The sequence below is a fragment of the Manis pentadactyla genome, chromosome 3, assembly GCF_030020395.1.
Source record: "Manis pentadactyla isolate mManPen7 chromosome 3, mManPen7.hap1, whole genome shotgun sequence".
Lineage (NCBI taxonomy): Eukaryota > Metazoa > Chordata > Mammalia > Pholidota > Manidae > Manis > Manis pentadactyla.
In genome coordinates this window covers 154,865,019-154,887,762 of record NC_080021.1, presented here as the reverse complement: position 1 = coordinate 154,887,762, position 22,744 = coordinate 154,865,019, and the positions used below count along the sequence as shown (strand labels likewise).

Sequence of the window (22,744 nt, the reverse complement as noted above, 5' to 3'; positions counted from 1 at the left end):
TTAGTAGTCTTAAGAATCAAAGAAATATCTTAAATATTATAATTCTGTTCAGAAAAATTTCAACTGTTCTGAAGCCTTGATATTTCTAGCAAACTGTTTATGGAGTAAGCAAAAAAAAAAAAAGTCAAATTCATCATTTTGAATGTTTTTTACAGGGATATTTGAATCCATCTCTTATATAAATTTATTACCAAATTTGGGCTACCAATGGAATAGATAGCAGGGTATTTTATTTGTTTTTTTGGCAGACTTGAATTGCCATACCCAAAGTCAAACTTTTGATGTATTTATGATTATAGGCATAATTTTATATGTGTATTTGGGTGTGGAGACGGATTAAATAGAATCTATTATCAATGTGATAGAGGCCAAAAAACAAAGCAACATTCTGAATAATGCAAACACAGTAGACGTTTAACCCCTACTGCCACTTTGATAAAACCTCTTAAATTATTAAATCAATATACCTACACAAAACTCACATACTGTCAGGATAGTGGGAACTTCAGATTTTCTAAGTCAGATGTCAAATAAATATCTTTTCCTTTATATAAAGAATTTGCCAACTTGTCCAATTCCTCTGGTTGCTGAGCTTGACCTCAGTAGCTGCTTGTGATTCAGAGAATTCTGAGGCAATACAAGTAATGACACTTGGATAATGGGCAGCAATTTAAGGGTGTCATGCTTCACAGAGCCACGGAGCCAGCCCATCACAAGTAAAGCTGAGAAATGGTACCCTGTGGCCAGCCAGCCAAATTGAAACTGAAGTGGTAATTGATATCATGGGCTATCACTCTAATGGGATTGTCACCCACTGATCTGAAATATTCATTTTTTAATCATGGGGAAAGAATTGGACAACTTCAAATGACAGCTCTCTATTCTCCAGACTTGACACCCAGGCTACTGACATTGTTCTTTTCAGTTCTACAAATGTGACAGCATTTAATGCAATAGAATCAATGAATGAAGTTACACAGAAAAGGTCAAGTGAGAGGTTTCTTTTTGGTTCTTCTCTTACATTGCACAGGCTGTTGAAACAATTCAATCAGAAAACAGTTTGGCTTGGAAAACACCAGAAAAATAAATAGACTGCCATTATGCAATAATCTCTTTTTAAAAGCTAATGTGGTGTTAGATCTGTAGCCGATCCAGCAGAAAGAAATTGCTGCTGCTTCTTTTCTAAATGTCGTTTGACGTATTTGACACTAGATTTATTTCCACTTTAGTCATCAACAGTGCTTTTTTTCTTTCTTTTTTTTTGGTCCGACTTGTTTCTATTTCTGCAGTAAAGGACACCCTCTATACAGACCTCTCTGAAGTTGTGTCTACAATGGTGTTACCTCAGAGGGCTCCTTTCTGTCTCATCGTCACTAAGCTGGAGGGTTGAACTGTAACCTTTTGGATATGTTGGACTAATTAGAACAAAAATTATTTTTGTGTTTTTTTGATATATAAGCAAAAGTCATATATATGTGTGTGTGTCATTTATATAACATACATATATAAATTTTGTGAAAAATTTTCCTTCCTTGCCTCTATGGGCAGGATAGAATGTCAAAATTTCCAATTTTTATCTTTATGAATGGAAGTCATCTGACTTAGTGACCAATGGTGTGTCATGTGTTAGTGGAGAATTCCCTTTTGAATAACAGATACTGGTTTTACTGTTTTTGCAAAGTTTGACTTGGGAAGTAGGAAGTTGCATAAGGGAAATGTCAGGCTGATAACTGGAGAAAATAAATGTTTGTATGCATTTATTATTTCTTTATGTTTGTATAGCCTTCATATGTGCATAGTACAGGGCATTTGTCTCTTCTGCTATAATTAAATATCATTACATATCACAGTCTTAATAGAGTTGTACATTTTGGCTAGTTTTTATTTTAGGGCGCTTTAAAGGATTTTATATTTGCGAATTCTTGCTTGCCTAAAGGTAGTAAAATATAGTCTATCCCCGTTAGCTTTGAGTGAAGATTTATAGTCTTCTGAAGAAGTAAATGCATTAAAAACATGAGTTACTTTGTCAAACCACTATTTGATTAGTTCCATTTAGGTAATAGAAATTAAAAAACCAGTCTCTAATTTTCTTGCCACATCTTTTTTCTATTTACTGACCCACAGCCAAATAGCCCCAAATTCATCTATAAGTAAAGCTTTCAAAAGGTCAACAGTACGGAATTTGAAAAATATTTCAAAATTTTAAAAGAACTTCTTTATTACAGATTATTCAGAAACAGATACCTCACTAAAAATGTATCTTTGTTAAGTAGACTTACTGCTGAATAGAAGGGGATTCGTTGCTGCTGTTTTATAATTTTTCAAATAACAACATCCATGTGTCTATTTCAGCAAATAGGGGTGGCTAGAATTTACTCGACAAATACTTGTTGAGCCTGGGTGCCAGGTAGTGCTCCTAGTAGTAATAGCCTTATTCTCTAGAGGACAAAATTATAGGGTTTGTTACAGCCTCAGGCCAAGAATAATTGGCGAAAATAGTCAACTTGTTCTTTTGAAATGGAACAATTTTTTGTGCAATATTCTCCAAGTTCAGACTAACATCACTTCTGTGGGGGTCTGCAGTTGAATTTATAGGATTGTGTCTAAAATGGAAATTGGTACATCATTACTGTGATTTTAGTTTAACTGTGTTCCCCCAAAGTTGAATTAGGCGAATTTAAGAGGAAAAAAGTTTTTCTCTATAGACTTAACTAAGACAGTTAAGTAAAACTGTTAATAACTTGCTCCTAGATTCCAGAGTATCCATGTACCTTAATGATCTGCCTCCCCATAATTTGTGAAACTGGTTGGTGAAATAATTTTGAATGTGATTTTTAGGTTTATGCATATACTCTTACATGATTGTTAACAGTTGCATAACACTATACAAGACTGATTTTGTTTGACCTAAAACACTTTCACAAAGATTTTAAAATTATCTTCTATTTAGCATGTTTCCAATTTTTGAAAAATAGCCCTATAATAGGGTATCCTGTGATGGTAACAATGTTAGATTCAGTTGCTTTTACAAAATGGCAATAGCAATTTCCTATAATTGTTATGAAGGCTAAATGAGATGTGTATAAAAGGATTTAATAATTTGTGAAGTTCCATTCAAATACAGGGTATTAATATAATCTAATTGCCCCTAACCTCAGTAGGCAGCGTTTAACTTTGACAGGCAACATTTATTGAACGTAAGGGTAATAAAGGTGAAACATTTTTCAGAGTCAACCTTATGGCATTGATGACTTTAGGGATATAAATAGGATTATGGAAAAGTAATAACTGTTCTCAGAGAGATAAAAACTCATGGGCCTATAAGTCAGTCTCTTTTTGGAACTAGCTTCACTCTGGAGAGGTCAGCAAAATAAACAGTTGTACTGACAGGCTAGATCACTCAAGTGTAGGTTTCTAATAATTTGCTGTTTTTTAAGCTAAAATTAGGGTGGTGTCTTTCTGACAGCTTATTTGTTTCTAGGGAATATGAAGGGCCTAGTACTGAGGCTATATTGTATATGATGCTGGGGTGTAGAGTAGGATGTGGGGTAGAAATGGGGAGAAGTATATTAGACTTTAAGAAAGTACAAGTTCAGTAGTCATCTCCTTTTTAATTTTTATAAGTAATATTGAATATTTAGAACAAGGATATTTTTTGAAAAGCCTAAAATGTGAATTACAGCATTCTGTGTTTTTATGACATTAAAGGGCTTCCTTTAAAAGCAAAAGCAGGCAGGGGTACAAAATTTAAGCCCCTGACACCCCACCTGCCCCCCAAAAATTCACAGATTGCAGGAAAAAAATTACATTGTCCTTTGTGTTGACATTAGATTTTGTGTTACACCACAGTAACTTTTTTCAAACTTTGTTTTTGTTTAGCATTTAGCAGAAGAAAAACCTGATGGCCTTATCAATGAAGCTTCTAGGTATTCATCCTTTAAAGTATATATTGACTACTGGCTAATTGGAAAGAAAATTATGCCTATGAAAACCAAAAACAAACTGAGGAATACAAAACACATAGTCAAGGGAAGTTTATTATCTTTTTTCTGGCAGTTTAATTATTACTAACTATTTATAATGGTCTGATAACTAAAATTTTATTTAAAGCATTTTTTTAAATTATAGCATAAAGCAAGTGCTGAGCATACCAGTTCTTTGTGAAGAGCTTTGCAAATGTTACCTAAATGTTTGGAAATCTTATTTTCTTGTTCTTATTTAATTTCTTTGGGATTGAAAATGATTATAACAAAAACAGTTGGCTGATATACTGTCTTTAATAGTAATTCATTTGATTGAAATATCGCTATTATTCAGAACAACAGAGGAGCGAATATACAAATAGTTTCAACTTGGCATTTAGAACATTTGTTTAAGTGTCTTTATATTCCTTATTAGTTTGTGTTTAGACTCATACATATTTAAATTGGTTTACCTATATCAAACATATTCTTGCTAATGTGAAAATGGTTTTGGGATAGATGACAGTCACTAAATATGCTGCAGGTTTAAGAGGGAGGCCCCCTGAGGTTTGCTAAGGATGATCCAGACAAATAAAGACTGAAAGCAGGTGATTGATTCCCTATCATTTTGGAGTATGGTACTCTGCTGCTTTGTAACACTGCCTAAATAAACATTGCATTTGGGATATAGTTATAATTCAAATTAGACTGAACTTAAAATATTTTGGTAACTTTTCCTTATTAAAATATATGTAAATAAGCCAAATAGAAAATAACAAAATGGTTTGAAAGCCAAAATTAATTAAAACATAAAAGGCCTCCAATTTAAAGTTTGTAATTATTTATACTTTAAGATGTGCACATTCAATCTTTATTCATATAAAATTTACTTAAAAATGGGATTTTGATATATATACTGTTAAAACCGGTCTTTCAATGAATTGAAGTTAATTTATATTTGGGAATTTGATTGTGTTCCTTGAAATAATTGGCTATTCCTTCAGGTAATACAAAGCTAGTATTAGGAGTGGATAGTCTAGTGTTAAAAAGTTCCTGAAGAATTGAGGAAAATTTAAAGAACCCTCAGCTTCACTACGCCTGTTAATAGAAAATAGCACTTCTGAGTATAGTAAGCTATTTTGTTACCCAGCATTCTGTCAAGTGGATTCTTTTTTTTTTTTTTTTTGTAGATAATTATTTTTTATTGAAGGGTAGTTGACACACAGTATTACATTAGTTTCAGGTGTACAACACAGTGATTCAACATTTATATACATGATAATTCTAGCTACCAGATATCACCATACAAAGTTGTCACAATATTTTGACTATATTCCTTATGCTATACATTACATCCCGGTTACTTATTTATTTTACAATTGGAAGTGTGTACTTTTTTTTTTTTTTTGAGAGGGCATCTCTCATATTTATTGATCAAATGGTTGTTAACAACAATAAAATTCTGTATAGGGGAGTCAATGCTCAATGCACAATCATTAATCCACCCCAAGCCTAATTTTCGTCAGTCTCCAATCTTCTAAAGCATAACGAACAAGTTCTTACATGGAGAACAAATTTCAAGTTTCCATATGTCTATTTTACAGAGAAAATATATATTCATAGTAATGAAGAAGATATTTGTTCAAGATCCTGATATATCTTCTGAAGTATAGTTTAAAAAAAACTGTTGAACATAGTGTTAATGTTAAGTAAATGTGTTCTCTGTAGTTCTTTGAAAATTATGGTAACTACATGAAATGTTTTCATCAGTAGACTATCCTTGTTCTTATCATATTGGGCATCTGAATTTGATGCATTTCTTTACAAAGAAAATCATGAGGTAAAAATCATCTTTGATTGTAAGCTTATCTATCCTTGTAGTTCCAGAGTAGTAAATGAGCACTTAGTAAATATTTTTTGAATAAATAATGTAAAATTTTGATGTATATAGTAATGAATACAATTGCTATTTGAAGGATAAGTAGATTAGGAGTAAAATGAATCACTGGGTAGAGTACTATATACAGTTGACCCTTGATCAACACAGATTTGAACTGTACTGGTCCACTTATATGCAGATTTTTTCCAGTAAATATGTTGGAAAATTTTTTTGAGATATGCAACAATTAAAAAAACATTCTTTTCTCTAGCTTCCTTTAAGAACACAATATATAATACATGTAACATACACAATATGTGTTAATTGTTTATGTTATTGATAAGGTCACCAGTGGTTTTTGGGGAATCAAAAGTTAAATGCCCCAACCCCGCATTGGTTCAAGGGTCAACTGTAGTTCTTAACTGCTAATTGATCTTATGGAGGTATTTCTTTTTTTAACTTCCTAACATTTATCTTTTGACATCTGTTCTTTGTTTGCTAATTTAGGCAAATTGCTTTGGCCGATATCATCATCATCAATAAAATAGACTTGGTTTCAGAAGAGGATTTAAACAAGTTAAGGAGAACCATTAGGTACAAAATTATAAGTGTGTTAAGTACCTGTGAATCTAAAATGTACTATACAAAATGTTTTTACCATCACTATTGCCTTATTAGAAACTTACAGTTCAAGATAGACCTACTTCAAATACCACTGGGGAATCACATATATTGTTGTTGCTTAATTGACTGTTATGTAAATATTAATATGTAAAATTATTCCCTATTGCTTACAGAATATAGTTCAAAGTTCATACTCAGGGTCTTCTGACTCTATCCTCCTTTTCCTGTCTTCTTTTGACTCTTTCCTTACATGAACTTCCCTAACTTTATCCAGGACAATATACTACTTTCCCATGGTTGTGTCTTGCCAAATCTTTTCTTTACTCATTTTTTTTCACACTCTCATTCTGCCAATCTTTGAATTCCTTTGTCTCTTTTTCTTTCTTTTTGGTAATTTTATCCATTCGCTAAAGCCCATCACCCCCTGTTTTCTCCCTGAAGTCTTTCTTGATTCAGATGATGTCACTTACCCTGTACTCTCATTGATTTGGCTTCCTTAACTGTCAACTAACCATGCCTGTTTTCCAGCATACTTTCATGTCTTCAGTGTCCATGGCCAAGGCTGATCAGCATAGGACAATATGAATGGTACTCAAATAAGTGTTAAATGATCCAGCAATCATTTGGGCTTTTCAAATGAAGTTAGAGTTCAGGGACACTGAATTATTTTGTAAGACCTAAACTAATAAATGCTGTCTATAAAGAGATATTTGGTAACTTTTATTATTAGTCATCTTTAATGAGTATAATTTACTGATATCAGATTTTGAATCCGTCAGTGCCCATTCTTACAGTATATATGTTATAAATTGAATGAGTAAAACTAAGATTCATTAGGAGATTGACTGCAATGACTAATGATTATGGAAAAATAAATTCACATTTTTTACATATTTGGTCTTATTTTAATAGTAATATCCTTTCAGACTTCACTATACAAAAATAATATCTCCCTGTGAAGGGCAGTTAGTGTTACAAAATACTCAGTAATGTGGACTTTGGAATCTGCTTGGGTTCTGATTCTTGGTCTGTTTCTCACTGAGTTCTTTTTAAGTCTCATCAAAAAACAGGAGTAATACCTACTACATAAATTTGATATGAGTAGTACATGAGACAATGTTGGTAAACTTTGCACAGTGCCTGACACATAGTAAGTGCTCTATTAGCTATTCTTATTATTAGATTGTAGATTTTTTTTTTAGTTTACATAGTTACTTCAAGTTATAGTAAATACAAAAAGTGAGAGATAATTGATATGTTTGAGATGTCTAGAAAGATAAAAGCAGTGAATGGATATTACTTATTACCCTTTTTAACACCAGTCTACTGAATGTTGTTCCTATTTCCAAAATCCTATGCATCAATGTTATTGCTAGAAAGGACAATATAATCTATAGCAAAATTTTTGGCATAGGAGGGATTGTTACTACTGGGCTTTTCTATCCCCATTTTAACCATCTCAGCTCAATCTCTAACACCTGCTCTCTTGACTGTTAGCCAGCTTGTTGCCAGCCTGTACTCTACCGCAATACTAGAAAAGAACATGGACAAAGCACTTTGATAAATTATATACATTTTTGGCTTTTTACCTTCCATTGTACAAAGACTTGGAACTGACTTCAAATTAGATTTGGGGAGTTGAAAAAAGGTACATGTATTTGAGAGGAAATAGCCATCAGGTTAGACAATATATTTAAAAGAGATTAAGAAGTTTGTGAAACAATGAAGAGACTTGCCTCAGAATCATTGTATATGCAAAGCCTTACCCATGAGAATAAGCTTGAACAAACAGCAAATATCTTCAGCAAGTAACCCTGAAGGCAATGGAATTTGATGATGTAAAGATAAATAGATGAGGGGTAGAGTATGTTGAAAAGGATTTAACAAGTATTTTTAATGCCATACAAAGGAAATATTTCATTATCTTAGTATCAAAAAGGGGAGGGCCAGCGCAGTGGGTACGGATTCCAGTTAGGGAGCTGAAGAGGTTATTCTGTAAGAGAATATGGATGTATTACTTAGTGTTACTCTGGATACTCAGGACAGGCTGGGGTCAAAGCCACTCATAAAGGTTTTTATTTCTAGCATGTGTAATAACCATTTCCACAATGTGTACTTGGGCAAAATTGAGTATCAATAAAATTTTGGATATATATATATATATATATATATACACACACTAATTTTAATAACATTAGAATTACTGGCTACTTATAAATCATGTTTTCTAAAGTGAATGGCCTTTTTATAAAGCATAATAGAAGCCCCTAGTTTATCAGTTGTGCAGTAGATTTTTGCAAATCATGTTTTGATGCCTAAATGCAATATGACCAAATTTATGATTACAAGAAAAAGAGTAACTGAACTACAGAAAATGTAACTTTTGTTTTTGTATTTTTTATTTTTTTCTAGCTCCAGATATACTTGCATATGCTTACATCCTGGTTTAAAAATAATGTGCCTTGTGCTTTTTGAAAAGTTGACATTTACTTTTTTAACTTTTCCTCCTCATTTTTATATTTATTTCAGGACAATAAATGGACTGGGAAAAATTTTAGAAACACAAAGATCAAGGTACTTTTTGAAAGCTATTTGGAATATTAACAATAAATAATTTTAGTTAATAATAAATGTTAAGTAATTAATAACTATGCTTGACTCTAAGAAAGATACATGGGCATTAAAAAAAATGGGGCCCAAAAAAGTTTTGAATGCTCTTTACAAATTAATTTGGTATATTTATTATATTTTCATCTCCTTTTTGTAACTAAGACTGCTTGATATCTACTTAATGATATCTACTTAAGAAGCCATGATATCTACTTAAGAAGAAAACAGGACTTTCAAACACTTGAGAAAGTAATTAGTATGGAAATCTAAAAAAATATATTATTAGGAATCTTAATTTGAGGTTTTTAAGTGGCTTTTTAATATTTTTTAAATTTTCCTAGTGTTTCATTGTTGCAAAAATAATCTATCATGCAAAAATTCCTTTACTTTGAAGTTCTGGAATCATTTCTTTTTTTAAATTTTGATTTCCATTTCTTGTAGATTATTTTCTCTTTTTATTCCTTTCATACATATGTGCATTACTTTATAAAATAAATGTGTTCTTTAAACATCTGTAGAATGCATTTCTGAAAATTGAACTCTTTTTTCCATGGAATGTTATCATGGTTTCAGAAAATTTCTGTACAGGGTATTTTTGTGAAGCTCCTTTCTTAGTGAGAGTGGCTCAGCAGCTGATAGACCCAGCAGCGCGCAGCCAGCAGCTCTGAGGTTCACAGCTGGCAGTCTAGTGCCACTCAATCCTTAATTCAGACATTCTACCGGTGGAAGTGCAGCAGAGGCCTTAGCTGAGTGGCTGATCTGCCATGGCCGAGATTAGAAGTGCTGACAGACTACCTACCGTAAGTGTGAGGCAGTAATAGCAACAGCTGCTTATCTGTGTGTGAACAGCTGGCGAATAATTTGATATGCATTCTCAGAAGCCACTCATCTGCTGGTAGAGGTTAGCATAAGAATGCCCTAGTGTAAGTCCTCTGCAAGCATATGCCAAATGTGCTCCCTGCTTTTCGAATTCCAGTGTAGAAAATCTCTGATACCCTAACTCATACCGTGAACTATGCCTCAGTATCTGTCTCCTTCCCATTGTGTTTCACCATTTCCTTTCTCCTTAAATTTTCTCTTTACAAAAGGACATATAGACAATGATGCTTTTTAACATTTAAGTACATTTTAACATATTGTATCCATAAAAGTTGTGGTTCTGTTGTAATAGTATTTATTTAGTTTACATTTACAAACATCTTAAATCAGTTTAAAGGCCCCTGGATTAATTTTTTGTTGTTTCTCACTTTGGACCTTTATGTCTGCATAAAGGTTTCATCCTGAATGGTGTATCGTGTAACTATTTTGATATTTATGTGACATTTCTTATGTTTGCTGTGGCATATTATACAATAGTAAAGAAGTAACAAGCACAAAATTTTGTTACCTCAAGTGGAGGAATGAACAAGCGAATAAAATTTTTATTTTCTCTTTCTTCAGTGTGCGGTGTTTGCCAGTGTATCTGAGAATCTAGGGCCTTTCAGAAATAGAGGTTCCTTGTTATGAGGAATGAAGTTGGATTAGGATCCTTTTCAGTGAAGATCATACCCTCCATGGTAGCATTCTTACCATGGTGTTGAATCTTATATTAAGTATTTCCCAAAATTCCTTGAGGCATAGCAACTTGAGCTTCTTGGTTAGAAACTAGAGATTTGGTTTTTAACAAAATAATTGAAATCACTATTATGGAAGTTTTATTTCATTATGTTTTGTTTTGTTTTTTAAATTTTAATCCCTTAAGCATTCTGTGGTTGACAAACATTGACAGTAGGAAAACTGACAATAATGAAACTGCTATAAGCATGAGTAGAAATTGTTTACCTTGGGTGTTTAAAGACTAGGAATGGTGTGTAGCATTGTCTTATTTGTAAGTCTTCTGTTGCTTTCGAGGCAAATGGAAGTTCTAATGGGTGATATAGACTTAAGAAGTAGGAGTAGAAGATTAGAAGTGCCATTCTTATTTTTTCCAGACGTTTTTTTTTTAACCTCAGAGATTTAAGTGGACTGAACTGAGGAAAACCAAAATCCAGCTGGTCAATAACAAGCTAATTCAACAAACTATTGAGCATTACAGTAGTTGCTGGGCATATTTATGCCATGTTGAGGATTTAAGCAGTGTATATAGCAAAACCCCAACTTTAAGGAGGTCAGTCATTTGGGGGAGACAGAAACAAATAAACAGAAACCAATATATTAAATATTATTAATATTACAGGAATATTACATGCACAGAGTCCTATAAGAACAGGAAGGTGGAAGAACAACTACTCAATTCTTCTTAATGAAGAGCCAGAAAATTTTGACTGACAAAGTGATCACTAACCTGAGTCCTGAAGAATGAGTAGGAGTTTTCCTGATGGACAAGAGTAGCAGGGGCTTTTAAGGCATAAGGAAGATTTTGTATTCCAGGGACCTGTGAGTATTTTACAATGGCTAGACACATGTTATAATGTTGCAGAGAGAAAAAGAGGTACCTGTGACAGAAGAGATGGAGAATTTGCCACAAAGGGTCTTGAATGTTGTGAATAATTGTTTGGGTTTTCTCCTGTAGACAGCAAGGAGTCAGTGATGGATTGCAAAAGCAGTAAGATTCTTGGGAAATAGATTGAGTATGGTGCAGTTCTCCAGTTAGAATATGTGGGAGGAGGAGCAGCTTTGGGGTAAGATGGTGACAGCAGTGGGTTTGGTAAAGGTGGTTGGTTCAATTTTGTAAACATTGAGCTTGAGGTGCCACTGGAGAAAGCAATTGGAAATCTAGTTCTGAAGTTCAGGATTTAGCTCTTGGATAGTATCAACAACTTGTAGGTCTGGGATTGGCTGTTGACCCCTGCATGAGACTCCCCGAACTTTGAAAGGACAGTATCCAAGGAGTAGCAGCTGAACTCCCCTCCCCACCTCAGACAGCCACAGCCCTTGTCCTTTTCCACTCTTCTATCCCCAGACTTAGGCTACTCAAAGCAGGTTTTAGACACAGGGAAAATTGAAAGCTCTTCTTAGGGAAAGATGGTATAGTGCTAACATAGATTGTTCACAAAATTAGAAAAGATAAGCTGTGGGGAAAGGTTTGTTAGTTTTTTTCCTTCTCCTTTACTTTTGCTTCATTCTCCCATTCAGTCTTTATTTACATGGTGGCAACAGTCTTTTCTTACTTATTTTTTCTATATTAATGGTTTGGAAAAGATATGATATTTTAATTACCAAGGGAGCAAATTAAACACATTTGATGCAATGGACATTAGTTTTCTGGTCATATGCCTTGGATGAATGAAGGAATTTATTTCTCATGGAGGTGCCAGTTTGGGGGAAATCCATGATAATTTTCTTCCAGAACCTTAGACTTTTTCCTCTTTTCCAATCCATTGAGACTCTGGTGAGGTACAATGAGATGAGAGACTTTGATCTTTTATTATTTTCTGTAGAATTTAACCTGTGCAGATCTGTTGTTGATCTTGTCTGTTTTGAAAATATCAGAAGAATTTGAGTATGAAGCAGAATTATCTCTAAATCTACATCATGCATTCTCAAGGACACTGTCAAAGTGAAACTATAGTTTATTTAGAAGCTTGTGATTTAAAACTGACTGGGTATTTACAAAATTGGCATTTATAAACTTTTAAAACTTTAAGCTATTTTCTAAGGTAAAGATGATAAACTTGGGGGAAAACTTCATTTGTCACTTGTGAATATAAACATTTGCTAAACTGAAAATATTTGTGATCGTTTAATGTTAAGGCTATGGTCTCTTAAGTAAATTGATATTTAAAAATTTCTTCATGGAACATTTACTTCCTTGCTTAATCATTTTAGTAATTCTGCTTATCTAGAATGTACAGAATTTGAAATGTTACAGTCCATTAGTTTAGAAGTCTGGAGGATTCTTCTTTTTTTTGTTATTTGTGGAAAGGGTTTGTGACTTTCATTTTTTTAAATTAAAGTATCAATATACAATCTTCTGTTGGTTTCAAATGTACAACAGAGTAGTTCAACAGTTACCCATATTATGAAATCCTCACTCCCCTCTAGTGCTGCTACTGTCAAAGTAGTAAGATGTTACAAAATCATTGGCTATATTCTCCATGCTGTAACACCATCCCCATGATCAACTTATATTGTGATTGTGAATTATTTATTGTGCCCCTTTATCCCCTTCACCCTCCTCCCCTACCCATCCCCCACCAGTCCCAATCCCTCCTCCTTGGTAACCACCAGTCCCTTCTCAGTATCTATGAGTCTACTGCTGTTATGTTCCTTCTGTTTTGCTTTGTTTTTATATTCCACAAATAAGTGAAATCATATGGTACTTGTCTTTCTCTGCTTGACTTATTTCACTGAGCATAATATCCTCTAGATCCATCCATGCTGTTGCAAATGGGAGGACTTCTTTTCTTTTTAAGGCTGAATAATACTCCATTGTGTATATGGTACCACATCTCTTTTTAGAGGATTCTTCTTTTAATAAGTTGAGTGTTTGCATTTGCCAGGATAAATGTTCATGATACAACAGAGTATTATCACAAGTATGAATTCGGGAGACAAGTGAGAATAAAGCAGCAAGAGCTGGTCAGTCTTAAGTTAAAAAAGATGATTTAGCTTAAGATGTTTGCAAATTTTAAAAAATCTTAAATTTGACAAACAGAAGTTTTGTTTTCCTTGTGAAAACATTTAATAAGTGTTTGGCAAGTTCCTGAAGTCTAATTTTGAAATTATATGCTTGTCATTTTCTTCATGTTAGCTTTGATTATAGAGGAATCACTATCTTCTACTGTTTTATAGTACTATATAAAATTTGGAACTCAGTCACTAGTCTTTATAAATTTACTTTTGTATATTTAAACTAACCTAATTGTGATATGATATTCCCTTTTGATTAGAATCACTGTTTTCCTAATAGGGCTTACTTACCACTGAAGAATTCTAACAGAAATAATGTTTATTTAGGTAGAGCACAACTGGGAAGTTTCAGTCTGTATGCAACCCCATTCTGAAGGAAATGAAATCAAATCACATTCTTTGGATGTGGATAAAGATTGTAGAGTGAATATATATACATTGGTTGTTTGACTCTCATATTCTTTTAATATTACCTGTTATGCAACAAAGCAAAACTGAAGGAACAAAACAGCAGCAGACTCACAAAACCTGAGAATGGACTAACAGTTACCAAGGGGAAAGGGACTTGGGAGGGTGGGTGGGAAGAGAGGGATAAGGGAATTAAGGGGCATTATGATTAGCACACATAATAAAGGGGGGGCATGGAAGACAAGTAGTGACTCCATAGCATCTTGCTATGCTGATGGACAGTGACTGTAATGGGGTGTGGGGGGACTTGATAATAGGGGGAATGTAGTAACCATGTTGTTGCTCATGTGAAACCTGAGCATAAGATTGTATATCAATGATACCTTAATAAAAAAAAATATTACCTGTTATGTTGTGGAAAGGAGAAAGTGAAATAAAAGATTAAAATTCCAAAAGTAATGTACATATACTGCTATGTTATTTCCATTTGTTCCACTTCCCTCATTTCATCTTTTGAGTAGTGAACTGCTGCTTTGTAAAGTTTCAGTTCTTGAACTATTTTTTTTTTTGCTATAAAAATGAATTTAAAAAGCTCATAAATTTTCAGGATTGAAAATACAGTTGAAACCAAAACAATAACACACAAAAAAACTATAGCTTATTGAAGCAATAACAATAATTTTCTGCCTTGATCTTAAAATGTTCACCCAGGTTTTTGAATTTTATGTATAAAATCCTATAAAAAACTTTTTACAATGAACTTTTTATTCCCTGCCAGTCATTTTTATGTGTTTCCCAAAAGATAGTATGATATACAATTAACCTTCATATCTGCACTTTTGGCAAAAGAGTCTTAGAGTTTTTTTATTGATTAATTGAATTTATTTCACAGAATTTCACACTGTTCACATTGGTTTTCTTTTTAGAGTTGATCTCTCTAATGTATTAGATCTTCATGCTTTTGACAGTCTCTCTGGGATAAGGTATGTTTCCTGTATTTTGTTCACTTTTATTCTAATGTACTTTTTATTCCACAGTTATAGGACTTCATAGGAATGATTTACACAGTTGCACATTTGATTTAAGCTTCCTGTCATTCCTTTGATTATATTTATTGAAAGTTTTGTTAATTGGATGTTTGGAAATCACAGTGCATTTTCCTATATAAATTATAGTGTAAATGGTAGTTAACTTTAGAGACTAAGTGTTAATATTTCTATACCAACCACTCTGTATAATACTTTCCTTTCTATGAGAAAATGTATGAAATACATAGAAAATTTTAGCTTGGGATGTTCCCATAGACACCTCCTTTTCTTTTAGTTATGAATCAGTTTTCTGCCTCTTTCCCTGGAGGGAATCTTTTTGCTAAGAGAGAAGAAAATTTATCTTACTTATCTTTCTTCCCTGGACATCAGTATCTTCCCTTTTAAAAAAAAATCATTTTAACCTTTTTTAAGTGTGCAGTTCAGTAGTATTAAGTGTATTCATGTTGTTATGCAATGGACCTACAGAACTTTTTCATTTTGCAAAACTGAAACTCTATAACTATTACACAACAATTCCCCATTTCCCCCTTCCTGCAGTCCCTGACAACCACCATTCTATTATTCATTTCTAAGAATCTGACTAGAATTCTCATATAAGTGGAATCACACAGTATATTTGTCTTATGGTGACTGGTTTGTTTCACTTATAGATTCCTCCAAGTTCATCCATGTTGCAGCAGTTGACAGGATTTCCTTTCTTTTTAAGGCTAAATAATGTTCCATTGTATGTATATACCACATTTTGTTTATCCACTTGTCCATTGAGGTTTCTTTCACCTGTTGGTTTTTCTGAATAATGCTTCTGTGAACAAATATTCATGTTAGCTGAGATCCTCATTTTAGTTCTTTTTTGAGATCCTCATTTTAGTTCTTTTGGATTTATACCTGGAAATGAGATTGCTGGATCACATGGTAATTCTATTTTTAATATTTTGAGGAACCACCATACTGTTTTCCATAGCAGCTGCACTGTTTCATATGCTCACCAACAGCACACAGATGTTTCATTTTCTCCACATCTTGTGAACACTTGTTATTTTCTGTTGTTTTTGGCAGTAGCTATCCTAATGGGTGTGAGTGATAGCTCATTGTAGTTTTGATTTTCATTTCTCTAATTCGAGGTATTAAGTGTCTTTTCATATGCTTTTGACTATTTGTATACATCCTTGGAGAAATGTCTATTTAAGTACTTTGCCCATTTTTAAATGGGGTTTTTTGTTGTGGCTGAATTGTAGGAGTTCTTTATATATTGTACATATTAACTCATTGGATACATGATTTGCAAATATTTTCTCCCATGTCTTCTGAAGTAGCTGAGTCATAAAACCTTTATGTGAGAGGTCCCCTCCCTACACCTACCTGGGGGAAAGGAGCATCCTTATCTCTGAAGATGAAGGGGCACAAGAGGAGTCAGAAGGAACAGGCCTTGCTGAGTTTCCTTCAATTTCCTACACTTGGCCCATAATCAGTCCTATGGTATCATTCCACAACTTTCCATTCTTCATCAAACTTAACATAAAAACACTCAGGTTTAACCATTTGTCTTGCCAGTGGGTATCAGCCTTGGGCAAGTTCACTATGGATTCAGTGAGACCGAGGAATGAAAATGGAACATTCTTGGGGTGGAAGGGTTTATTACCTGGCCTGTTCTCCCAGCTATAGGCCGAGCACTAGAATGATGTCTGCATCCAACAGTCTGCAGATCTGTAATCCTCCTTCCTCTCTACCTCTGCCCAGAGTGCTGGGCAGAGCTCTTTATATAGTATCTCAGTCAATAATAGTTAATTGCCTATGGGTGTGGAAGCAGTACCTAGCAGTAGGCCAGTTACATCATCAAGCAGTTTAGGTTCAGGTGAGGATCCTGGCCATAGAAACCTTCACTTTATCCAGACCATTTCTTTGGGTCTTAATTTCCTTATTTCCTCTGTGGCACATAAAACTAATAGTTAATAAATTTGTATGTTTTTCTCCTGTTAATCTCTTTATCTAATTTTCAGACCCAGCCAGGGACCTCAGAGGGTAGAGGAAAACTTTTTCCTTCCCTGTGGAAGTTGTAAGCACTCATTGTCCAACAACAATAAATACTGAACATAGGGAGAGAGCATATGATTTTTCAAACATTTTCTAAGGTAATCTCATTCCACAGTTGCTTAAGAATGGTTATAATGCATTAGTGACACTTAAAGAAGTAGCTATTTAGTGTGATGCCCCCTCTATGGATAAGGCCTTTGTATAATTTTCATTGTGCTTAGTTGCTAAACAGGAGAATCCTTCCCTGAGCAACCAGCTGGGAAGGATTTAATTTGACACTTTCCCTACTAAGACCCCCCAGTGAGACTCATTTCCCCCTCCAACAGTTCCTACAAGCCTTTTTCCTCTTTCTTAAACTTGCTGTTACTGATTTACCCCTCACTGTTCTTCAAGGCAAAACATCTACAAGGTATTAAGGCCCTTTTCTCCCCGCAAGCTATGCCCATGAATGACTAAATGTGTGATATAGTTGTATGGTTATGATTTGTTATGCCATCTTGATCTTCTTGTTCTTTTCATATCAGAACAATGCATTTTTAAGATTGTGGCTTTTTGTTTTCTCTGAACCCCTGGTAACTGACTATATAGAAGGCTTATATGTATGGATACTATTTATTTTTTAATAAGTAGATACGTTCAAGGGAAAACAATGATAAAGGAAAAAATTATCCTTGTAACTTTTTTTAGGTACTAGTATTATTTTCATATTAGGAAGCACGGCGAGGGTAGATGAAATTTTGAGCATGGTGAAATGTTTATGTATATTTTTCTAGATCTGTATTAGATCTGTTGGAATTAAAAAGAAATCTCCTAACATTTTTAACCACAGAAAATAGTGTTGCTAAAGATTAGTTTTTCTCCATATTATGAGTGTATTTACGTAGGTGAATGTGTATATATTTTTTAGAAAGTTTTTAAACAATCTTCCAGCTTTTCTCTATCGGAATATGTAAATAGCATATAAAATTAGACCTGCATAATATATTCAGTTGTGTAAAGTCTCTTACTTATTTAGCTTTGTATTTGTAACACATAAGATTAAATCACAGGTGTATTGATCTCTGAATTTATAATTGGTTGTTCTTAGTTTGCAGAAGAAACTTCAACATGTGCCAGCAACACATCCTCACCTTGATCAGGTAAAAAAAAATTTTTTTAATGTTTTTAAAGTACTTCTTTAAATTGGTTCTGATTAGGGATTGTTTTACTAAAACTCGTTCTCAAAAAGTATTTTTGAACTGTTACTAGTTTTCAGAATTTGAGTGCTTTGAGGTCATCTAATTGAGCTTCTTAATGTAAAATAAGAATTCATCAAACCAGACTTAGGAAGTCATGCTTTCTAGCTTCTCCAGTCTACAGGTCACTCAGCATATTTTGATCAGTTCTGATGGGAAATACTGCTTAAATGTAGCGTGGGCTTTCCACTTTTAACTATATTGAACTGATTAAGGAAAAGTCTGTTATAAGCATCCATGGCTTATTTAAATAAAAATCGACTTTGAGTTTCACCTTCAGATAGCACCGTAAATTTGAACTTGTTAAGGTATTGTTAATGTTCTAAAACTCTAATTCCTGAAGAAAATATTGAAGATGTTAGGAACAAACAAAATATATTTTCACTGTACCCATCTTTGTTTTAAGCAAGTTGTAGATAGTATAGGGTAACTTCTTTGTTCCATTTAAACATAATGAGAGGAAGGGGCACGTGAGTGAGTAATGTACCTCTTTCCTCCTCTTTTTAATGATTGCTCCTTTTTGAATCATTATTAACTGTAATAGGGCCAGGATAATAGAAGCCACTTGTTTGTGTCTTCATTTTGGCTCATATTTATGGGGAGCTATACTACCATGTTTGTGGCATTCTTCTCTGAGAAACTTATCTTAATAGAATATTCAACTTCTCTTATCTTTAAAATGAATGAATGCAAAAAATGTAAGTCCCTGGTGGTAGAATTTTTGGGAAAAACCAGCTCTTTATGATAATTGATGTTATTCATAAGGATGAAGCACATTCTTATTAACCTGCTGGGTGAAGGACTTCATATTAAGATTCATAAGGAGTAAAAGATGAAGGGTATGTAGTACTCACTTTAAGAAACCTTTATAATGGCCAGTATCTACACTGCAGTATCTTAAATATACCTCTCTCATGGCATTTATAATACCTTGTAGTTTGGGTTGAAATGCTTTTCTCTTGTAGTGGTCTCTAAATTCCTTAAATATAAATTCTTCATTGCTTAGCATAGGGCATGGTATATGGTGGGTGCTCAGTGAACAGTTGTAAGAATGAAAAGCTGTAATTTTCAAATGAGACTGTACATCAGAAGTACTTGTGGAGCATTTTAAAAAATATTGGGGATACTCAGTAGTCCACACCCCTCATATCTCAAGGAATGAGGCTTGGTATGTGCAAATTAGTATGTATGTATATATATGTTTTTATTATTTTATTATGGGAATGTTCAAAGTAGAACAGTACAATAAACCCCATGTACACATGCAATAGCTGTCAACATTTTGCTGATTTTATTTAATCTATCTTAACATTTTTTTGCTGGAGTACTTTTTACACTCTTTTTTAAATAGAAAATTTCAAACATACGTAAAAGTAGAATAGCATAATGAACCTCTGAGTACTCATCACCCTTGCTGGAGTGTATAAAAGCAACTCCAGACATTATGTCATTTCACCAGTAAATAGGGTATGTCTTTTTTTTTTTTTTTAAGCTCTACAGGGGATTCTGATGCACTTTCCTCTTCAGATATATAAGCAGAGCAGAATGTCGTATTGCAGACAAAGGGCTATGAGATTTGGGGGCATGAACAGTCTCATTTGATTTATTGGATCTAAGGCTTGATGAAAGATAAGTTTTATTTTTGTTGATATTTAGTAAAGCATACAAGTTTTTAGTGTACAAATCAATGTATCTTTATGTATATTTGTACCTGTATATCTCTCCATATGCACACATGAACACATACCTCTGTAATTCCCACTCAGATCAAGATATAGAAAATTTCCAAAATAGTTAAGACACTTCTTTTGTGCTCTTTCCCAGTTAGCAACTCTCCTTCTTCCAAGTATTTGGACTAATACAACAAAAAGTAGCCTTATAGGAAGGTTTGGGTTTTTTTTTTCCACTGGAATAAGTAAGAGAAAGAGAAATCCAGATGTTTAAAAGTGAGCAAGTAAGAATATTCTAGAAGAGCAGGACTCTATCTCAGTAGTCTTGGTGAATGGTTGAACTAATGTATTGGGCTTTGATTTGCTAGGCAGAGTACCCATGCTGTGCTATCAGACAGCGTCAGGTGAGCTGAACTGGACTGTGGAGTTGGGAGACCAAGCAGGAAGATACTGCAGAAGTCCAGAACTGTGTGATGAGGGCCTGGGCTATATTGGTTACAGTGAGAATGGAAGTGGGATAAATTGAGCGCTGGTTCACAGGTAGACTTGCCTGAACAGCCTTACTGACTGATGGAGCAGTAAGAAAAGAGCCATGTTGGGTGACAAGCCTAGATTGACTAGTGGACCCTAGAAATAGAGAGATCTGGAATGCAAATTGATTTGGATGAATACTCCCAAGTACTCAGCTTTGTTCCTGGTGGCAGGATATCACAGTAGAGATTACACAGGCAAAGAGGAGCCCAGGACTGGAGTGTGGAAATACAGATTTTGGGTTTAAGCTTGTTAATGGACTCAGTTTTCCATATGAGCAAAACATATAGAAGTTATTTACATATTAAGTATTGTTTACAAAATAGTAGAAAACTAAGGGAAATAATCTTGTAGGTTAAAATAAAAACAGACTGAACTCCTAAAATTTAGGAATTATTGCTAAAGTTTATTTTAGGGGCAGTGTCTTATTTTGCATTAGTTTTCTAAAATATTGCCTCAATTTTCTGCTTTTTTTTTGTGCTTGGGAAAAGGAGAGTTAATTTTAGATTCAAAACAAAAACTGGAAAAAAATAAAGTTGGGGGATTACACTCCCCGACTTCAAGCTCTACTATGAAGCCACAGTAATCAAGACAATTTGGTACTGGCACAAGAGATGACCCATAGACCAATGGAACAGACTAGAGAGCCCAGATATAAACCCAACCTTATATGGTCAATTAATATATGATACAGGAGCCATGGACATAAAGTGGGGAAAAGACAGCCTCTTCAACAACTGGTGTTGGCAAAACTGGACAGCTACATGCAAAAGAATGAAACTGGATTATTGTCTATCCCCATACACATAAGTAAACTCGAAGTGGATCAAAGACCTGAATGTAAGTAATGAAACCATAAAACTCTTAGAAAACAACATAGGCAAAAATCTCCTGAATATAAACATGAGCAACTTTTTCCTGAATGCATCTCCTCAGGCAAGGGAAACAAAATAAAAAATGAACAAATGGGACTACATCATGCTAAAAGCTTCTGTACAACAAAGGGCACCATCAGCAGAACAAAAAAGACGTCCTACAGTATGGGAGAATATATTTGTAAATGGCATATCTGACAAGGGGTTAACATCCAAAATATATAAAGAACTCACACAGCTCAACAATCAAAAAGCAAATAACCTGATTAAAACATGGGCAGAAGATATGAACAGACACTTCTCCAAAGAAGAAATTCAGATGGCCAACAGGCATGTGAAAAGATGCTTCACATCGCTAATTATCAGGGAAATGCAAATGAAAACACAATGAGATATCACCTCACACCAAGGATGGTCAGCATCAAAAAGGCTAAGAACAAGAAATGCTGGAAAGGATGCAGAGAAAGGGGAACCCTCCTATACTGCTGGTGGGAATGTAAACTATTTCAACCATTGTGGAAAGCAGTATGGAGGTTCCTCAAAAAACTAAAAATAGAAATACCATTTGACCCAGGAATTCCACTCCTAGGAATTTACCCAAAGAATACAAGTTCTCAGATTCAAAAAGAGACATGTACCCCTATGTTTATCACAGCACTATTTACAATAGCCAAGATATGGAAGCAACCTAAGTGTCCATCAGTAGATGAATGGATAAAGAAGAGGTAGTACATATACATAATGGAGTACTATTTAGCCGTAAGAAAGAAACAAATCCTACCATTTGCAACAACACGGATGGAGCTGGAGGGTATTATGCTCAGTGAAAAAAGCCTGGCAGAGAAAGATAAGTACCAAATGATTTCCCTCATTTGTGAAATATAACAATGAAGCAAAACTGAAGGAACAAAACAGAAGCAGACTCACAAACTCCAAGAAGGTACTAGCAGTTACCAAAGGGGATGGGTGGGGGAGGGCAAAGGGGATTGAGGGGTATTATGATTAGTACACATGGTGTGGGGGGATCATGAGAAGACAGTGTAGCCCAGAGAAGACAAGTAGTGACTCTGTGGCATCTTACTACACTGATGAACAGTGACTGCAATGGGGTATGGGGGGGGACTCGATAATATGGATGAATGTAGTAACCACATTGTTTTTCATGTGAAACCTTCATAGGATTGTATATCAATAATACCTTAATAAAAAAAATTGTATAATAAAAATAAAAATAGAAAAAAAAAACCTGGGAAAAAAGT

The 22,744-nt window shown here is 34.0% G+C and overlaps 1 protein-coding gene across 10 annotated transcripts in view; it reads left to right on the top strand.

Moving 5' to 3' along the window:
* Nucleotides 1–22,744, top strand: part of LOC118933742 (zinc-regulated GTPase metalloprotein activator 1B) — a 48,618-nt gene that overhangs the window by 18,260 nt on the left and 7,614 nt on the right. For 8 of the 10 annotated variants that reach the window (XM_057498598.1, XM_036928402.2, XM_036928401.2 and 5 more), the window contains 5 exons: nucleotides 3,880–3,926; nucleotides 6,349–6,435; nucleotides 8,995–9,039; nucleotides 15,021–15,077; nucleotides 18,262–18,313. In XM_057498598.1, coding sequence (XP_057354581.1) covers nucleotides 3,880–3,926; nucleotides 6,349–6,435; nucleotides 8,995–9,039; nucleotides 15,021–15,077; nucleotides 18,262–18,313 — 288 coding nt within the window. The remainder of the gene's footprint in view (nucleotides 1–3,879; nucleotides 3,927–6,348; nucleotides 6,436–8,994; nucleotides 9,040–15,020; nucleotides 15,078–18,261; nucleotides 18,314–22,744) is intronic. The other 2 variants (XM_057498600.1, XM_057498599.1) reach the window with 1 other exon arrangement.